Source organism: Lethenteron reissneri, chromosome 30 (genome assembly GCF_015708825.2).
Source record: "Lethenteron reissneri isolate LAM-NWPU_2019-01 chromosome 30, ASM1570882v1, whole genome shotgun sequence".
In the NCBI taxonomy this organism is placed as follows: Eukaryota; Metazoa; Chordata; class Hyperoartia; order Petromyzontiformes; family Petromyzontidae; genus Lethenteron; species Lethenteron reissneri.
Genome location: NC_083808.1, coordinates 9,747,934 through 9,767,097, shown reverse-complemented (window position 1 = coordinate 9,767,097; position 19,164 = coordinate 9,747,934). Strand labels below are relative to the sequence as shown.

Sequence of the window (19,164 nt, the reverse complement as noted above, 5' to 3'; positions counted from 1 at the left end):
GTAATTCGTTCCACGAAACCGGTCGTTAAGTGATTTTGTTGTTAAGCGAGTGGATGTTTCCACTTCACAGCGCAGCAGACACTGAACGTAAACAATGCCCCGACACTCGTGAATGGACGTCGCTGATTGACCAAGGCCTAGGTCAGAGCAATTTGGAGCTCACCGATTGGCCAAAATTGGCGGTTGAGTGCTTGCCGTAAGCCCGTCGTTAACAGGGGAATGGTCGGTAAGTGAACACTTTGGGCCCTATGGAGGCCCGTTGTTAAGCGATTAGTTGTTAATAGGGGTGGTAGTTAAGAGAGGTTCTACTGTACACAGTGCAGTGTGTGGTTCTCTGCGTGCTGCCGCTCTCGAACGCACATGCTGTGTTGCCGCTCCTATAATTATAAAGTCACGGATTCTGTTCCCATTTATAATAATGTTGTCTGTCACCCCTTTATTGCAAAGTGCTCTGTGTTTAAGCAGACAAACTGGATTTATTTCGACTTTATGAGTCTCATCAGCAGTCAGACATCTAAAAAAATACAAATGGGTTACCAGATGTTTTTGGCAAAAGCACTCTGTCTAAACAATGGGGCCATGTCAATGCAAAATCGCACCTCCGGTTAGCACGGTTGGCTGCGTACGGTACAAAAGATGTTCAACACATACCTACAAAAACACACAATATCGGATATAAACCCATTAAATATTGCAGTGGAGCATTACGGCTCAAAAACATGTATAAATAGACCTCCGCATGTTGAACTTTCGCGCCGTACATCGCCAACCGTGCCAATCGGAGGCGTACGTGTCCCGCCTCCCTCATGACCCCGCAACAAAACCGCAGCGACGGCTCTATCGCGACAACCCACGGCGCGCCGCGCGCCGTTGTGCCCCGCGTACCGGGCTCCCCGGCGAGCGCGTGCTCCAGGCCGGGCCCCGCGGCACGCACGCGGTGGGCCCCGCCCTCGCCCAGCGGCCCCACGGTGAAGGGGAAGGGGCTGCCCGGCACGTGTCCCCCGCCGCCACCGCCGTGGCGCACGCTCACGGCGTGGGCGCCCAGCTCGCGCGCCTCGAAGCGGGCGCAGCACACGCTGGGGCCCGCGTCCACCAGCTCGGCGGGGTGGATGTGCCCCGACGGGCCGCGCACCTCTGCTCCCAGACCAGCTCGCTCCGCGTCTGCGGATGGAAATCGACGTAAATATTTTAGCGAGTTTGGGGCCGTCCATAAATTGCGTCACGCACCTGGGGGGGGGAGGGGGGCGGGGTCAAACATTTGTGACGATGTGTTGACAAGGGCAGGGGGGTTTGAGAAATGTGACATCACATCAAAATGCGCAAACTTTAAATAAATATAGACAACACGTTCTACTTAATTAAATAGACTTTTTGATGTTTTTTTCTACAACATCAGAGTGCAACGCCACATTAAATACGCAACTACAATAACAATAGTTTAAAGCGATTTGAAGCATGTTTAAAAAAAATTGGGGGGTGGGGGCAGAGCTTTGTGATGTCATATTTGAGGGGGAGTCTGACTTTTTGTGATGACGTGTGACGAGGGGGGGGGATGTCAAAAATCGTCCAAAATTACGTGACGTCATTTATGGACGGCCCCTTTGGGAAATGCATGGCAAGCATTGCCCCCCTCCCGCTCCACCTCCCTACTGACAGAATAATTCCCGCTCCTTGTGCCACGCAGGGGCAGCTGTCTCTGTGTTTTGCAGTTGCCCCACAAGGGCAGCTGCCACTGGGGGTGCCCTTTCAAATGATTGAGATGATGTTGTTACGTAAGTCGCCGAGAGAAAATAAAGTGCTCTGAGATGCCAAGGGTTAAACGGTGCCCGGTCAAAAACAAATCTCTGTGATTTTATTCAGAATTACAGAATAGGCGTAGGAAAGCTTCAGCTGTCATCACCATACCATCACGAACATGAGCTTGCCACCACCCTTGTGTTCTCCACTGAAGCATTGAGATGGACATCTACAACTCGTTTGGCCAGCGAGACTATGTTTCAGACCCCAGACAGTGATTCCTGCAGCCTATGGCTATATCTGACACTAATGAATTCCCTGCAAAAGACGCGGGGAGGGGGGGACAAAGACAGCTTCACCCTCGAGAGAAAAGTCTTTGCCCGATGCTAAACGTTTGAGCATGCGGTGCGCGCAATCAGTGAGAATATTCCATTATACTGCAGGAATTCAATGAGCTACACATTTATTTTTCACAGATTCCCTAGTATGGGCGGGTCAGAACGTTACAACAACAAACGCAATCCAAAAACATACGTAAAATATCACTTTAAAAATGTTTTTTGTTATCTTACCGAGCAAAGGCAACCGAGGTGTTAACTTCCTTTTGAGAAGCGACCTGGCCACAAATGGCAGGTCAACAAAGTGGCTTATCGTGTGGAAAAGTATCGCAGCGATTATTCAACTGCGATGGCACTCTCTCCAGCTCAATTGAACGTCCCTTTCTTTATCTCAATAGGCACTTTAACAATGATAAAATACAATGAATGCCAGCCGGTAACAAAACACACGCTTGTTCTAGTTGTCAGGGCTAAATATTTAGTTAGTTTTGCTTGCCTCGTGAAGAGTTTTGCGGTGTGGGATGAGGACCCTATTGGAGTGACTACGGAAGTGGTAACGCGAAGTCATCTCATGGCATAATGCCGAACTCAAACTTTAATTATAATTGGGGAAAATATTAAATATAGTACATTATTCTCAATATACAATACGGATTATTTTATTCACATATATACGAAGAAATACCTTTACAAATCTGGAATATCCTCAGACCCAAAGTCACAGTGGCGAGATGTTAACTACCTCGCCTAGTATGCAGGAGGTCGTGGATTTGATCCCGACCATGACACCTGCTGTATATTTGTAGTTTGCATGTTCCCCCCATGGTTGCGTGGAGTTTTCTCCGGGTCCTCTGGTTGTTTGCTTCACATTTAGAATCAAACAAATGTTTAGAGTATTTTGCTGCTATAAATTTCCACGTGATAAGCCACTTCGTTGAGCTAAAATTTGTGGCCAGCTCGTTTATGAAAAAAAGCTTTATTGCTCAGTGGGCCTTAACTGGTAAAATAAAAAATTGTTGAGTTTTAGTTTCATTATGCTACATAAACCCTGTACCAAAATTATTTTTTCCAAAATGTTTCTGTTTTAAAGAACGCTGGAAGGCCAGACACTTATTCATTAGTCCGTTTAACACGTAGCATTTCGCGACCAATATTATTCATAATAAACGTTTTTGGGTTAGATCGCGATATTTATAAATGTGTCGTAACCCTCCACCACCCGACACGGCCAATCAGCAAAAAAGTGTCACGTTGACAAAAGACAAATAGTTCACTGCTTTCGCACACCGGTGTGTTGAAGAGTGAATCCACAACATTTACAATTTTTGAGTACGACGTTTCGCTGGTAATTGCATCCAGCATCATCGGGCAATTCGCCAGAATAGTGAATTGCCCGATGATGCTGGATAAATTGTAAATGTTGTGGATTCATTCTCCAACACACCGGTGGGCCAAAGCAGTGAACTATTTGTCTTTAGTCAACGTGACACTTTTTTGCTGATTGGCCGTGTCGGGTGGTGCAGGGTTAGGACACATTTATCAATAACGCGATCTAACCCAAAAACGTTGATTATGAATTATTCATGAGCACAGGGGGGCAGCCTCACCTGGTATGGCCAGGGGCAGGCTGCACGTGCTGCCCACGGCAGCAACGGGGACAGCCGCCTGCAACAGGGAGACCTCCTCCTTCTGTCGCCCGGGTCCACTCACCAGCACCGTGAATGGGCTGCCTGCACGCGGATGCACACACAAAGATAAAGACAAAGATCCCCCGTATAGCCTTAACGGACTGTAGAGGCAAGTGCTGTTAGCGAGCACCTATGAAGGCCGGAACGGTACACGAGGGGGTGGGTGGCCAGCACCACGCCCGACCGCCTTTGTCTCCCCAGTGGCGATGTTTACACACTGAACCAGGTACTCATTTAAGGCTGAGTCGACCTAGGAGAGGCCCAGGACCGGTTCAGAAAATCGTCACTGGTGTTAGCCGTGAGCGGGAATCGAACCCGCGCCAGGTTCATAGTGCAGCGCGCTAACCACTACACTACCGCTCCCCACACATCAGCACACACACAAAGACAAAGATCTTACGCGTAGCCTACACAGTCTGTTGGGGGAATTGCAGTTAGCGAGCTCCTGTGAAGGCCGGCATGGCACAAGAAGGGACGGGTGGCCAGCACCATGCCCGACCACCTTTGTCTCCTAAGTGATGATGTTTACAAACTGTACCAAGCACTCATACAAAGGCTGAATTGACTGTAGGGAGGCCTAGGACTGGATAAGATATTCTCCACTGGTGTTAGGAATCAAACTCGGGATCCTGGGTTTGTAAGCGCAGTGCGCTTAACTCCATGCTACCAATCCATATATACACACGCACACATGCACACACAGCACCACACGTGAACACACGAGTCAACAGGCACGGCTACGAGTGGCATTGCGGAAATGGCAGTGGATTCTCATTTGGGAAAATGAATAAAACAGCTGTGCGGCCCACCCGGTCACGTAACAGCTTCTTTAGATGGAGTAATCGTCTTCAGATGCTTTTCGAAATGTATTGCAATCGCTGGTTATCCATTAGGATGTACGATAAATTACTCAGCCTCTTTGAGTCGAAATGTATTTGCATAAGTTGATGAGGGTTTTCCAAACAGAATCGTTTCTCTGTAAGGGCCACTAATCCCATCGTTTAATGTGATTTATGCGTTGGTTTTACGCTAGTGTTCTAATTAGAGCCGTCTAATTGGATGGAATCCATCACTTGTAGCTCGTTCCAACTTAAAACGCACTCACCGCATCCAAAATGCATTTACTTGATGAAACAAAAAGGACGCAACTACATTTTTCATGATCACGAGTGGAATATGATTTTAAGGGATATATACAATTTATTTGTCCTTTCAATATTACCAACATTTCATTCAAATAATGGCACTTAATTAAGCAAAACATGTTATGGGAAACCCAGCATAGTCATTGTATTGTATAAGAAAAGACACAAAATATGTATATCTATACTCTTTGGTTCTTTCGGTAAAGTCACGTAGAAAATAAAATAAAATAATAATGGAAAACGACGTTTCGGTTGCAACACAAGCAACCATCATCAGGTAAGAATGAATGGTGAAACACAGACACGGAAACAGCAGACACACACGCAGAGAGAGACACACACAAAGTGCCTCTCTCTGCACGTGTGTCTGCCAATGTTGTTTCGCTGGGATCCGCCGGTGCACGACGCGGCCGTGTACCGGGTATCTGCTCCTCGGCAAACTTGATAGCGAGGTGGTAAGTGCCGGGCTCGGGGGGGCAGTAGCACACACGGCAGCGCCCGTCCTCCAGGTCCTCGCAGTGCAGCTCCACACGGCTCGGCCCCTCCATGGACACACACATGCTGCCGAATCCTGCCCTCCCGCACACAGACAAATATCCGCCCCGCCGTGTAGCCCTTGACAGACTGTGGTTCCTCCACGCGGCTGCGAGACGTTCCCTCTTTTCGAGAGCGAGCAGATACCGTGAAATCATTATGATGATGATGATAATGAAGAATTTATTCCGTAGTGAGCAATGTAAACTATTCAACAATAACTCAACATTAGATTTTACCAGTTAAGGCCCACTGAGCAATAAAGCTTTTTTTCATAAGCGAGCTGGCCACAAGTTTTAACTCAACGAAGTGACTTATCACGTGGAAATTCATAGCAGCCAACTAACCCGAACGCACGTTACTAAACGTGGAGGGAAAAAGCGGAGGACCCAGAGAAAAATCCACACGCGACCACGGGGAAAGCATGCGAACTCCTAATATCCAGCAGGCGTCAGGGTCAGGATTGAACCCACGACCTCCTGCACACCAGGCGACACGGTGGCGGCGGGCGGCGCCTCTCACCGGCGTATCGCGTGTCCACGATGAACTCGGCCGCCTCGCACGTGCGAGCCTCCTCCAGGCCGAGGCCGCTGGCGCGCACACGCCGCGCGTCCCCCACCTCGGAGGCGCCGACCGCCACGCGGAACGGACTGCTGGGGACGTGGCGGCCGCCCTCGCGGACGCTCACCAGGTGCTCGCCCACCTCCTTGGGGCTGAACGAGATCCCTGCGGGCACACGGAGCGGCAAGGGGGAACAGCGGATTTACACGTGTACGTGTACGCGCGCCGTGCTCGCCTTCATAGGTGCTAAACAGCCTGTTAAAGGCTATGCAGGGGATATTTGTCTTTGTGTATGTATGTTGAACTTCTTTTGCACCATACGTAACCAACCGTATGAACTGAAGGTGCGGAAATGTGGGGAGTAGTGATTAACGCACTGGGCAATGAACCCGGTGACCTGAGTTCAATTCCTGCTCATGGTCAACATCAGTGGCGAATATCTGAACTGGCCCTGGCCGTCCCCTCGTTAACTCAAAGACCTCGCGCATTGGCGAGACAAAGACAGCCAGGCATGGTGCTGGTCACCCACCCCCTTCTGTGCTGTGACGGCATAAACAGGTGCTCGTTAACAGCACTTTCTTCAACCTTCCGTGAAGGCTATACAAGAGTTGTCTGTCTTTGTCTCTGTTAGTGAGTACTTCATATGTGATTTTGTGTTTATGTGGGGAGCAGTTGGTGCAGTGGTGGGCATACTGCTCTATGAACCCAGAGCACAATTTCCAGTCAGCAGTAAGTGGTGGAGATAACAGCTGCACGGAAGAAGTGCGTACGTACGTCGACCTTCTTTCGCACCGTACATAGCCAATCGTGCTAATCATAGGCGCGGGGGAACGACAACAAACTAAACACAAAAAGCAGCTCTAAAGAAATGAGAAAGTAGCGGTAGAGATGTCACCGATGATGCCAGCGGCAGCATCTGAGATGGCGGCGGCATCAGCAGCGGCGGTGACAAATGCCGCCGCCGTTGCCGGCGGGGTTAACGACCATCGGGCGCCGGCCCCTTCGTACCGATCTGCCCGTCGTCGAGCCTCTTGAGGAGGCACGCGTCCTGGCGCCCCGACGGCGCGGCGATGTTGGCCGTGAGCAGCGCGGGGTCCGTGCCGTCGGGGATGCGCAGCGACACGTCGTGCGTGGAGCCGCGGCTCAGCAGCGACGCGCGCAGGCTGTCCTCCCCTGCAACGGAACGAGAGGGCCTCGGTTCCGCCATCGGGGGGGGGGGGGGGGGGGGGGGGGACCCGGTGGCTTGGTACGCAAGACCGGGCCCCTGAGTCCTGAGTGGCACCGGCGGTGCTGGTTGCGCTGCGCCATCGTGCGCCGCGCCGGCCTCCGTAAGCGCTCGCTAACAGTACTTGCCCATTGTCGTCGTCGACCGTGTAGACTATGCCGCGGTTCTTTGTCATCACGTGTCCGGTAGTGAAGCGGTTCAGCACGCTACACTACAAACCCCGCTGCGCTACAGACCCTGCTCACGGCCAACATCAGTAACGATTATATGAACCGGTCCTAGGCCTCCCCTAGGTCGACTCAGCCTCAAATGAGCACCTGGTGCGTTGTGCAAACATCGCCACTCGTGTGCCGTGCCGGCTTTCATAGGTGCTCGCTAACAGCACTTGCTCCTACGGTCTGTTAAGGCTACACGGCGGAAAACGTTGTCTTTGCGTGTACCGGTTATGCGAGCCATGTACGGGCTTCCGGGGATGTGCTGCCCAGCGAACTTGACGGCGATGCTGTAGTCCCCGGGGGCGGTGGGCAGGTAGGACACGGAGCAGGTGCCATCCTTGTTGTCCTGGCACGAGATCTCAGCCTTGGAGGGGCCCTCCACTGCCAGCGACAGCCCGCCTGACGCCACCACAACGTGAGGAATAGTATCAACCGTGATAACCACAGGCACGTTTCCCTGTCTGTCACACCGCGTGTGTGTGTGTGTACGTGCGTGTGTGTATGTGTGTGTGAGTGTGGGGAGCGATAGTGTAGCGGTTAGCGCGCTGCGCTATGAACCCGGCGACCCGAGTTCGATTCCCGCTCACGGCCAACACCAGTGACGATTATCTAAACCGGTCCCGGGCCTCCCCTAGGTCGACTCAGCCTAAAATGAGTACCTAGTGCGATGTGTAAACATCGCCGCTAGGGAGACAAAGGCGGCCGGGCGTGGTGTTGGCCACCCACCCCCTCGTGTGCCGTGCCGGCCTTCATAGGTGCTCGCTAACAGCACTTGCCCCAACAGTCTGTTAAGGCTATACAGGGGATCTTTGGATTTTTGTGTGTGTGTGGACGTGTACCGCCGTTTTCGTCAAGGCACTTCTGGATGACAAAGCGTATTTATGTATGCAATGACAAGCTGATCTACATAATGTCATTGGCTGCGGATTTATCAACTTAATTTGCATGCGCAGCCAATTTGTCAATCCACTTCTGGATCAGGCCCTCCCCATGCCGTGCAGATCATGGGAATTATTTGACCATATTTCACCACTCTGATCAGTGTGGGATGGTGAAGGCAGGGAGCATATATTCTGAAATATAGAACAGTACAATGAAGGATGTTTTCTACACCACCCTCGGCTGGCAACGTAAGTCAGCAGCAGCCTCAACACCATCTGTATGCACGGTGGTGACTTTGACCAGAATTTATCGGGCATATTCTTGCTGATATGGTCATAGGCTATGACTTCCTACCATGAAATTCAAACTGTTATTGTCACACGAGTTAGATTGGATCCGCAAATGTTGGGCCATTCATCAGGATTTTTGGACTAAACACGGATGCATTGCTTAATCTTTTATATTTAGATGTGCATAAACAAATATTTCCTTAATCGATATGGCGACCTAGATGAGACGCTCAAATTAATCTTTTGTGCAGAGCCGATCCATTAAAATAATGAATGATAATAACGATGATGATGATGCTGCAGATCACGATGATGAATACAATCCTAATGATGACAGTGTTGCTCTTGATCATGACGATAATGACAACAGTGACAGTGCTGATGACAGTGACGTTGACAAAGATGATAACGACGACGGTGTTGATGTCTACGTCGGTGCTGCTGCTGCTGATGATGATGATCATGATGAAGCTCGTGATGGAGTGGGTACCTTCGCCTGCATCCTTGGTGTCGATGGTGAAGGCCGCGTGCTTGCCGACTATTCCGTGGCTCAGGCCGGGCCCATACGCGGTCACACTCGGCCCGTCCATCTCATCCACGTAGAACTGCAAGGGGCTGCCTGTATGTGCGGCGTGTAAACGACAAAGATGAAGATCCCCCGTACAGCCATCAACCCTGTTGGGGCAAGTGCTGTTAACCAGGATCTGTGAAGATCATCACGGCACCCAAGGGTTCGGCGTCGCCAGTACCACACCTGGCTGCCTTTGTTTTCACGGTTCTGATGTTCAAACACTCCACTAAGTACTCATTTAAGATGGAGTCGACCTACGAAAACCCCAGGAAGGGTTCGGATACGACTTCCACGGGTGTTGGCCATGGCCGAGAATTGAACTCATGCCGCCCGGTTTGCAGCTTAGCTGACGAACCACCGGGCCAATGCTGCTCACGCTCATGCACAGACACACATACCCCGGGACAGCCATTCACCGCACACAGATGTTTGATACCAGGATTTGCAAAACTCCAGTCCTCGGGACCCACCAGGCACATTTATGCATTGACCAATCTCTGTTCAAATACAAATCAATTACATACGGTGACATGTCTGAAGACTAATGAACACATTTATCTTCATGTGATTCACTAATCTATACCTCACATAAGAGGTCATGTAAAGGTGCACTGCGAGACGAACCCGATGACACACTCACGGCGAAACATCACTCGTGAATTTTTTAACTGGTCCTGGGCCTCTCCTCGGTCGAATTTGCCTTAAACGAGCGACTGGTACGCTGTCTAAAAATCAGCACCAGGGAGAAAAAGTGCTCGGGCCTGGTCCTGGCCACCCGCCTCTTCATGTGCCATGGAGGCCTTCCAAGGTGCTCGATAACCACACTTGCCCAAACAGTATGTCATAGGCTACATGGGGGAACTTTGTCACGAGATACACACGTACATATACACAAATGCAATCCCTATATCTTAATTTGAAGTAGAGCTTGCGCTGCCATAGAGAACATGTTTACTAAATATCAGGCATGTGCAGCAAGTAACGACTAAATGTGTGTTCGAACGCAGAAGACCGGTGAATGTGTAAACGCGTGACGCGGTTGATCGTTTTGGAATCCCTGCATGACACATCCAGATGTCCTCATCAAGGAGCATAAACCCCAGATTTGAAGCTTTCGTGACTGCAAAGATTCATATTCTTAGGTTTTTTCGGTTAAGTCACGTAAGTAAAACATATTTTTATTTTGGATGTTTTACTTACGTGACTTAACCGAAAAAACCTAAGAATAAGCATAAACCCCCATCACGCAAACTGCGGTCATCCTCACAGCGGCGGCTTTTGGTTAACCATCGAACAAAGGTGGTCACTGCATCGCGCTTTCAGACGCACTTCTGCAGCCATTGGGAATGCTCTTTCTTCCGATGTGAGGAAGCCAAGTTATGCACTTTAAAATCATCCAGATTGACATTTCTTTAGAACAGTTTTTTTGTGTTTAGTTTGTTGTCCTTCCCCTGCACCTCCAATCAGCACAGTTGGATATGTACAAAGATCCCCCGTATAGCCTGCACAGACTGGTGTTAGTGAGCACCTATGATGGCTGGCACGGCACACGAGGAGGTGAGGTGGCCAACACCACACCCTGCCACCTTTGTCTCCCTAGTGGCGATGTCTACACATCGCAATGGGTGAATCGACCTAGGGGAGGCCCAGGACCAGTCATCACTGGTGTTGGTCGCGAGCGAGAATCGAACTCGGGTCGCCGGATTCGTAGTGCAGCGCGATGCTCTAACCGTTACACTACCACTTCCCATACATTCTAACTCACCTGGGATGTGGTGCCCATTGTATTTGATGTCCATCTCGTGCAGCCCCTTCTCGATCGGGGCAAAGCTGACGCTCATGGTTCCGTCTCTGTTGTCGATGATCCTGGGGCTGGCCTTCTTGCCGGACGGCATGTGCACCTCGCCTGCCAAACACCCGCGCAACTGTGAGCCGCCAGCAAGGCATGAAGTGTTTTGGTGGAGCCACGCGGGTTCTGTGAATCTCCCACACGTGCCGGGCTGCACGGCGGACAGGAAATGGCAGTAGAGCAGAGATGTTCATGAACCCACATGTGTGAAACATGCGTGTAATCCACGTGTGGGTTTTCTCCAGGTACTGCAGTTTCCTTCCACAGACAAAAATGCTGCTTAAACCTTTCCCATTCTGATGACGTAAAACTGATGACGTACGTGTACGTAGTCAGTTTGTCGGTATATCTTCAGGTCGGAAGATGTACTGAGGCTCCGACAAGGCGATGAGAGAGAGCATGTAGCACAGTTAGGTGACAGAAATCATAGAGTGCAGTCGTGTCGCTACAGTTCTCAACGGTGAGCACAACTTTAAGAACAACGGCGCTATGCTTCCCAGATGCAGCGGTGAATGGGACCCAACCAGCAACTTGTAGGCGACTCGAAACGGGAAAGGGTTAACAGAGAAATGGCCAAACCTCCCAATGCAGGACCCTCCTGAAAAAGAGTCCTGAGAATCAGTGAGGAGTTTCTGGACGTAAAAAAACCCCAAAATAAAGTGACTCTATGCTCAAACAAGCATAGCCCAGAGACAGTGGTAGCACTTCCACAGTTCATGCCCGATCGGGTAACCAATGTTGAGGTACCATGAAGTGGTACTTATTAAATCAGCACACTAAGAAGAATGAGTTTGCATCACTTTCTAAAAGACTTCTAAACTATAAAACATATTTGCGTGATGCCACGACACTTTGAGCAACATTGAAATATAATTGGGATAAAAAAAAGCAGCAATTATTTTAATAATTTTCTAACCGCTTCAACATTTAGACCACTCCTAATTTCCCCCCATTATAAAAACAACCGAGATGTGTGACACGTGACAGGTGTATTTGCACACGTGCAATGGTAAAAATGTGCGCACGTCCAATTAATTTATTTCCGTAAAAAAATGCGACGACGATGCCATCTTCATCACGAGTCACGAGTATATCATTGTTTCGACCAGTGTGTGGGTAAGGGCTCTTGTCCTACCCCGATGACGTCCAGAGATACCGGCGTTCTGCAGCTTCATTCTATTTTAAAGCAAATTAACCCTACTCGCACGAGGCAGACAGACACGCGTTCGAATGCAAATGCCACCGGGTGGTGTTTTGCGGCACTCCGAGCCACGTAGGATGCAAAGGGGAGGCCGAGGCTGCAGCGGGTACTTGCCCGTAATGTGTCCCTTGCGCAGAGAGAAGGGGACAACCAGGTGGAATGGTCTCAGCGACTCCGTCGAGATGTCCTCACTCATCGCCTGCATCAAAACAGGGCAGGGGCGAAGGCTGTACTGTATGTATGTACGTCGAACTCCTTTCGCACCGCACATAGCCAACCGTGCTAATCGGAGGTGCAGGTCGCGAGCGGTGGGGTAGGTGGTTGCAACGGACACTCGGCAACACAGTAGCATTTGGAATCAACACGCGTTCAGAGTATTTGGCTGCTATACATGTCCACGTGATAAGCCACTTCGTTGGGCTATCAATTGTGGCCAGATCGCTTCTGAAAAAGAGCTATGTAGCTCAGTGGGCCTTATCTGGTGAAATAAAAGTGTCTAGTTTTATAGTTTAGTTTAGGATTAGTTTTAATTTCATTTTGTTTCACCAAGTGAGAAGCTCAGGAGACCAGGATAGGATAATTTGCGAGTGACCTGAGGCATGAGTCTGCCATCAGGAGAGCGAAGATTGCTATGTATAGTCCCAACAGTCATTTGCAGGCGAATTTTCTAATTTGGCAGGTTGTTATAGCAGCACAGCGCAATGGTAGCTGGCAGATCATTCTAACGTAATTGTTATTATCACAGGTAATTACAATTAGTCAATGGGCAGGTCATATGTGGTGGGGTAAAGTGTGGTTACTCCCACCTCTCGCAAGATGAGTCTCGCCAGTGTGGAAGAGTGGGCAAGATGCTTTCTCAAGGAGCTCTCTCCAGAGCTCCCTCTCGCAGAGGACTCTTCCTCCAGCAGTGGCGTGAGTATTGAAATTACAGAGCTGTAACCCTGTCATCATTTTTGACCATCGGATATTGCCCCAACGAGCGGTGAGTCCTGCCCAAGCCCACTGTCTTTCTTTCTTTTTTACTCGCTACCCATTTTAACGGTCACAATAGAGGACACAGCGTATGTGCAGGGAGGGTTGGTCCGTCTGGAGTGGCTTCACTCCTCAACAGGAGCTTATGAAGGTGGTATAAAGGGTTAATTTTCTAACCAAGGTGGGGGATGTGGACAGGGACCCCCACTTAATGTTGTTAACAGTGTCAATAACATCAATTAGCCTATCTGCCTCTCAGTGGGATTGCAAGTTCGCATCTCTCCGTGCTTCCGTGTGTACTTTTTAGTATTTCTTACAATTTGTTGCAGTTGCTGCTGTCGTTACGACCACGTTCCTGAGCCCCGTGCCGTCACAGGGTTCCGTCACAGAGAGGTGAGCTGCGCGACTCGTCTGGGGGTGGGGGGCCGGGTTCGGCGGGCGAGCGGGGGGGGTTCTCACCAGCACGTGGAAGGGGCAGTTGGGGATGAGCTGGCCCCCGAAGCGCACGGCGATGACGTACGGCCCGGGCTGGGTGGCCGTGAACACGATGCTGAAGGTTCCGTCGGCGGCGTTCTCCACCACGTCCACGTCCAGCTCGAGCTGCTCGGGCGTGAGCACGCGGCACGTCACCTTGCCGCGCCCGGCTTCCTTGGCGTTCACCAGCACCAGCGTGGGCTCGCCGATTTGAATGGCTGGGCCCGGGCCCCCGTCTGTTGTCACGCCGGGGAGGGGAGATGGCGGCACTCTGACTCGAGGAATGGTAGCAGAAGACTCGCGGTTAATGTTTCAGGCGAGGGACGGATTCTAAATTCTCGGATTAATAATAAAAACATTTTAAAAATTCGAACCAAGATGCGGCAGTTTGGATGATCCGGAATTGTGACGTCGCAGGAAGTGACGTCACTTCTATGGCACCACTTCCGCGTTCTTCCCGATACAAAGTTGCATCCCGTTACACAAAAATGTGCTTCAGTAATAGAGATATTCATGTTTCCATGTTTCCATGTCAAAAATAACATTATTTTACTGGTGGAACGTCATGGCGAAATATAGAATGGAGTGATTATTAGTTACACATTACAAATCTCATTACATTTAGTGCATAAACAATGCAAGTTAAACAAAATGTAGTAAATTTTTAACTGAAAAGCCGATATTTCAACAATTTAAATCCAAAACTCGTCCCTACTTCAGACTTAACTCTGCAGAAGGCACAACGAAAGGCCACGTGCCACCTCGTTACACGTGTGTGCCCACCTCGGTATATGCATCACGGAAGTACATTTCTGGGCGTGGGGGCACATGCCTGTAATCCACAGAGGTGCGGTTGGTGATTCACTCAAAGGTCACTGAGGATCACATGGATTGCTATGATTTGGCCAGCAGGTGTAAACGCAGAAAGTTGGTGGTTGATCTCTCAGCCACCTTTTGCGGTTATTCCATTTTACAATGTACGTGGTTTGTATGAAAACGTATCTGATATGTGTGGGTATTCTCTGTGTATCATGATTTCCTCCGTCAAGTGAAAATACTTCGTAAGGAAGTGATCAGACATTCTTATGCAGGAGCCTCTTGGAGACACGTCTTGAGACTCAGTGAGGCTTTATAGTTTATCATTATACTTTAACCAAGCCAGAACTCAAGAGACAAGGAAATTATCGTTGGCAAAAGTGACCTGGTCACTAAAAGATGTTGATGGTTAGAGTTTAAAGTTACACTATCCGATGAGTCATTTTACTTCAGTCAGTGTTGTTTTGTTTTAACCAGGTAAGTAAGAACGCAAGACACCAGGATAGTCCCATTTGCAAGAGTTACCTGAATTGCAACCTCTCAGTTTAGGGTTAGGTGTTTACGTTAAGGACTTACGGTTTGAGTTGACCGTTCGGGATGAGGCTTCGTTGAAAAGTTAGCGTTTCAGGTTAGAGTTCAGGGTTAGGGTCAGGGGTTCAGGGTTAGGGGTTTAATGGTTATGTTTTATAGCTCGGGTTCAGTGCTAGTTCTTTGGCTCAGGCTCTCAGTTGCCAGGGCGACGCGCACCGGCCAGGAAGCACTTGGAGGCATCCCCTGTGGCGAAGGCGTGCACGGGGAAGGGGCTGCCGGGAACCTCATCCGTGCCGTAGCCGACAGCCACCGAGTAGCGACCGGCAACGTCCGGCAGGTACGACACCGAGAACAGGCCGTCCCCTCCGTCCAGCACGCGGGCGCGGCGCGGGCAACCGTCAGGGTCCTAGCGTCCAGCAACAGCAAACGGGTCATTAGCAGCAGTAATCATGGCCATCATCTTCCGTCTCTTGAAAACGCGAAAATTGGTATTTTATTGATATTTACCAGAGGAAAATATATGTTTAAATCGTTATTGTTATTAAAGTAGGGCCCGGTTTAATTGGCTTGAAGTTTCAGGACCGTCTCCCAGAGGTCGCAAACGGGTTTTGATTCCGTACCCGTACCCATACCCGGCCGCACCAGGGTCGCAAATGGGTACCCGTACCCGGCCGGGTACAGGTACCCGTTCCCTACCCGTACCCATACCCGAAATGAGTGACAAACGGTTACTCACCAGTGACTCACGGCCTACCCGTACCCGTACCCGGCCGCACCAGGGTCGCAAACGGCTACCCGTACCCGTACCCAGCCGGGTACGGGTAGCCGGGTATCGGGTAGGGTACGGGTATCGGGTACCCGGTTGCGACCTCTACCGTCTCCCCAACTCCTTACCAAATTGGGAAGTTTCTAGATCTGCCTCCACAGCATCATCACTTCTCAGTGGCCTGCGGCGGTTAAAGCAGGGACAGCGTTGCACTGGAATGCATACTGGTGAGAGAGAAAAAAAAAATGTACGACGATACGATGTACCGGGAAAGAGCAAGAGGCTATACGGGGAAGAAAAATCCGATCCGCTCAAACCGAATCTGAATAGAAACCGAATCGGAGACTGAATCTCCACAGAGGCTGCTTTCGGCTGGCTGGGAGCAGCACCTTCCGCCAAATTTGAGGTGGAACGCCGTGGGGAAGTCGGTAAGTTGAGAACCGTTTCATTTTAAATGCACTACGATAAATGTACGCGTTATTTAACGCATGTTAAACGCACTAGAATACGGTTAAGTAGCATGCAATGCAATGTAAAGGTATTTGAATATGTTAAGTATTGTATATGAAATGCAATTTGATAAGTTAAGAAATATATAATGTGTATTAAGGCAACCAGAATGCATAATGTATATCACAATGTGTACATTGAACTCAATAGAATAACGTTACGTAGAATATGTGTTTCTTTGTCGGCTGTCACATTTTCCAACAACACTAAACACTGATGTCCTGTGGCATGAGGACCACCTACAGAGGCGACACTCGCCAAATGGAAGGTGGACATCAGTTACATCAAAAAGAAACTGGTTCTGGTGAGTAAAGCAACGTGGACACTTTGCATAGGTTCCACCAATACATCGGGATCATCATTACACTCCAGCCTTGACCATTGCCACGAGTGTGCCCTGCGCCGGTGCCAATCGGAGCGTACCACGATGGTGATGGACAGGGGGGCGTCCCCCGCTTCTCGGGTGTCGATGGTGAAGTCCGTGGGCAGGCTGGCGGGCACGCCGGCCGCGCTCACGCCGGAGCCGCTCACCCGCACGCGGCCAGCGTCGTACGCGGCCAGCACGTCCACGCCAAACGGGCTGCGGCACAACAAGCACAAGCGTGGCATTACGGGCGCTCACAAATGGGACACGCGTACGCGCGGCAGTACGGGCACTCACAACGCCTGCACGCTCACTCGCAGGTGTAGCCAGTGAGCGGGCGAGCGCGCATGCAGGTGATACATTAGAAACTTATATTTTACCAGATAAGGCCCACTGAGCTATGTAGCTCTTTTTTCAGGAAGCCGCCTGGCCACGAATGATAGCTCAACGAAGTGGCGAATCATCATCGTGTGGACATTTATAGCAGCCAGATGGCTATGTACGGTGCGAAAAAAGTTCAACATACACATATATACACACTGCAGACACACCGCATACACACTGCAGACACAATGTAGACACACTGCAGACACACTGCATACACAACATAAGAGACACTGCAGACACACCGCATACACACCGCAGACACACTGCAGTCACACACCTGTGTGGGACGTCCTGCCCCGCGTACTGGACGTGGAGGCTGTAAGGGCCCACGAGCGAAGGGGTGTACGTCATGGCGTGAACACCGTCCACAGCCTGCACGACCTCCACTGGCTCCCGCGTGCCTGCGTACAAACACATGAGCAGCCTTGTGAGCTCACACGTGCACAGACACACACAGAACCCCTGTGTATGCTGTTGGGACAGGTGCTGTCAGGGAGCCTCTAGAAGGCCGCCACTTCGCATGAAAGGGAGGTGTGGCCAGCATCATGCCCTTTGCCTTCCCAGTCCTGCGGTTTTATCACTGCGCCAGGTACCCACTTATGGCCGAGTAGACCTAGACGAGGCCAAAAACTGGTTTCGTAATCAGTATCCACCAATTAGCCGAGCTGGAAATCAATTTAAAGGCTGCCGGTTTCATAACCCAGTCCACCACTCCCCACACACAAAGTCAAACACAAATAATCCCCCGTGTAGCCTTGAGAAGACTGTTGAGGCAAGCGCTGCTAGCGGGCACCTATGAAGGCCGACACGGCACACGAGGAGGGTGGGTGGCCGACGCCACCCTCGGCAGCCTTTTCCTCCCTCGTGACGATGTTTACACATCGCACCAGGTGACTCATTTGAGGCTGAGGCGACCTAGGGGACACCCAGGACCGCTTCAGATCATATCGTCACCCGTGTTGGCCACGAGCGGAAATCTAACCCGATTCGCCGGGTTCGTAGCACAGCGCGCTGACCGCTGCACACAAGACGTAGAGGCACACTAGAACGGAATTTACAATGCTGAGGATGTTTTGGGCGGCAGGCCTCCCCCCCCCCCCCCCCCAGGAGTACCGTGCGGTCCCTGTGCGGTGACGTCGAGGGCGGCGTCCCCGGCGCGGCTGCAGTCGACGCTGAACATCTGCGGCGCACCGGCCCGGACAGCGCCGACGACGCCACCACCGGCACTCAGGCCCAGCCCCGGGCCCGAGCACCGCACCTTGGCTGGGTTCACCTCGTCCCGCACCGGCACGCCAAACGGGCTCCCTGTGCACGAGGCGGACACGGCGGTTAGGGTGGTGGTGGTGGTGATGGCTACGGTGGAGGTAGTGAAGGTAGTGACTGGCGGTGGTTTCAATGGAGTCGGTGGTGGTCACTGTGGTTGTGGTGGTAATGTTGATGAATGTGGTGAAGGTAGTGGTGGTGGAGGTGGAGATGATGATGATAATGGAAACCGTGGTGGTGGTGACAGCAGCTGTATTCGTGATGGTGATATTGGTGGTGGTGGAGGTGGTAGTAGGGGTAATGTGGGCAGTGGTGGTGGCAGTGGTGATATCGGTGGTGGCGGTGGTGATGTGAGTGATATCGGTGGTGGTGGTGGTGGTGGAGGAGGACAACGTGATTATGTCTGAGCCACAAAACTCATCACATCCACTGCACCTGACAGACACTGGAGTCCGGAATATTATGCACCAAGCGGACCATTCGTTGACTCCAGCAGTCACCTGTGATGGCCGTGCCCCCGTAGGTGATGTGGAAGAGGTATTCGCCAGGCGACGAGGCGTGGTACTCCACGGTAAACCCGCCCTCCGGGTCCTCCTCAAACGCCACGTGCGCCTCGCCAGGGCCCTCCACGTGCAGTCCCAAGCCCCCGCAGCCAGCCGCGCTGTACGGACACACCGACGTCAACATCAGTGCCCTAGAGATTTGTGGTGCTGCGACGTGGCCAGGAGATGGCAGCACAGCAAGTGCCCGTGCAGTTAAATTGTCAAGATTTTCAATAATATTTCTGATACATTGAGGTGGCTCAAGGGGCGAATGGCATGTTTGAGTACTGTACCAACACTGCT

General features: G+C 51.0%; 1 protein-coding gene across 1 annotated transcript in view; it reads right to left on the bottom strand.

Annotated features, from left to right (window-relative positions):
• The window catches only part of LOC133349517 (filamin-A-like), a 96,846-nt gene that overhangs the window by 8,718 nt on the left and 68,964 nt on the right, over nucleotides 1–19,164 (bottom strand). Inside the window, 15 exon segments of the mRNA XM_061563043.1 lie at nucleotides 886–1,161; nucleotides 3,683–3,805; nucleotides 5,327–5,479; nucleotides 5,965–6,168; nucleotides 7,012–7,176; nucleotides 7,669–7,842; nucleotides 9,106–9,234; nucleotides 10,952–11,092; nucleotides 12,351–12,435; nucleotides 13,668–13,918; nucleotides 15,246–15,435; nucleotides 16,729–16,885; nucleotides 17,334–17,457; nucleotides 18,170–18,361; nucleotides 18,820–18,980. Coding sequence (XP_061419027.1) covers nucleotides 886–1,161; nucleotides 3,683–3,805; nucleotides 5,327–5,479; nucleotides 5,965–6,168; nucleotides 7,012–7,176; nucleotides 7,669–7,842; nucleotides 9,106–9,234; nucleotides 10,952–11,092; nucleotides 12,351–12,435; nucleotides 13,668–13,918; nucleotides 15,246–15,435; nucleotides 16,729–16,885; nucleotides 17,334–17,457; nucleotides 18,170–18,361; nucleotides 18,820–18,980 — 2,525 coding nt within the window.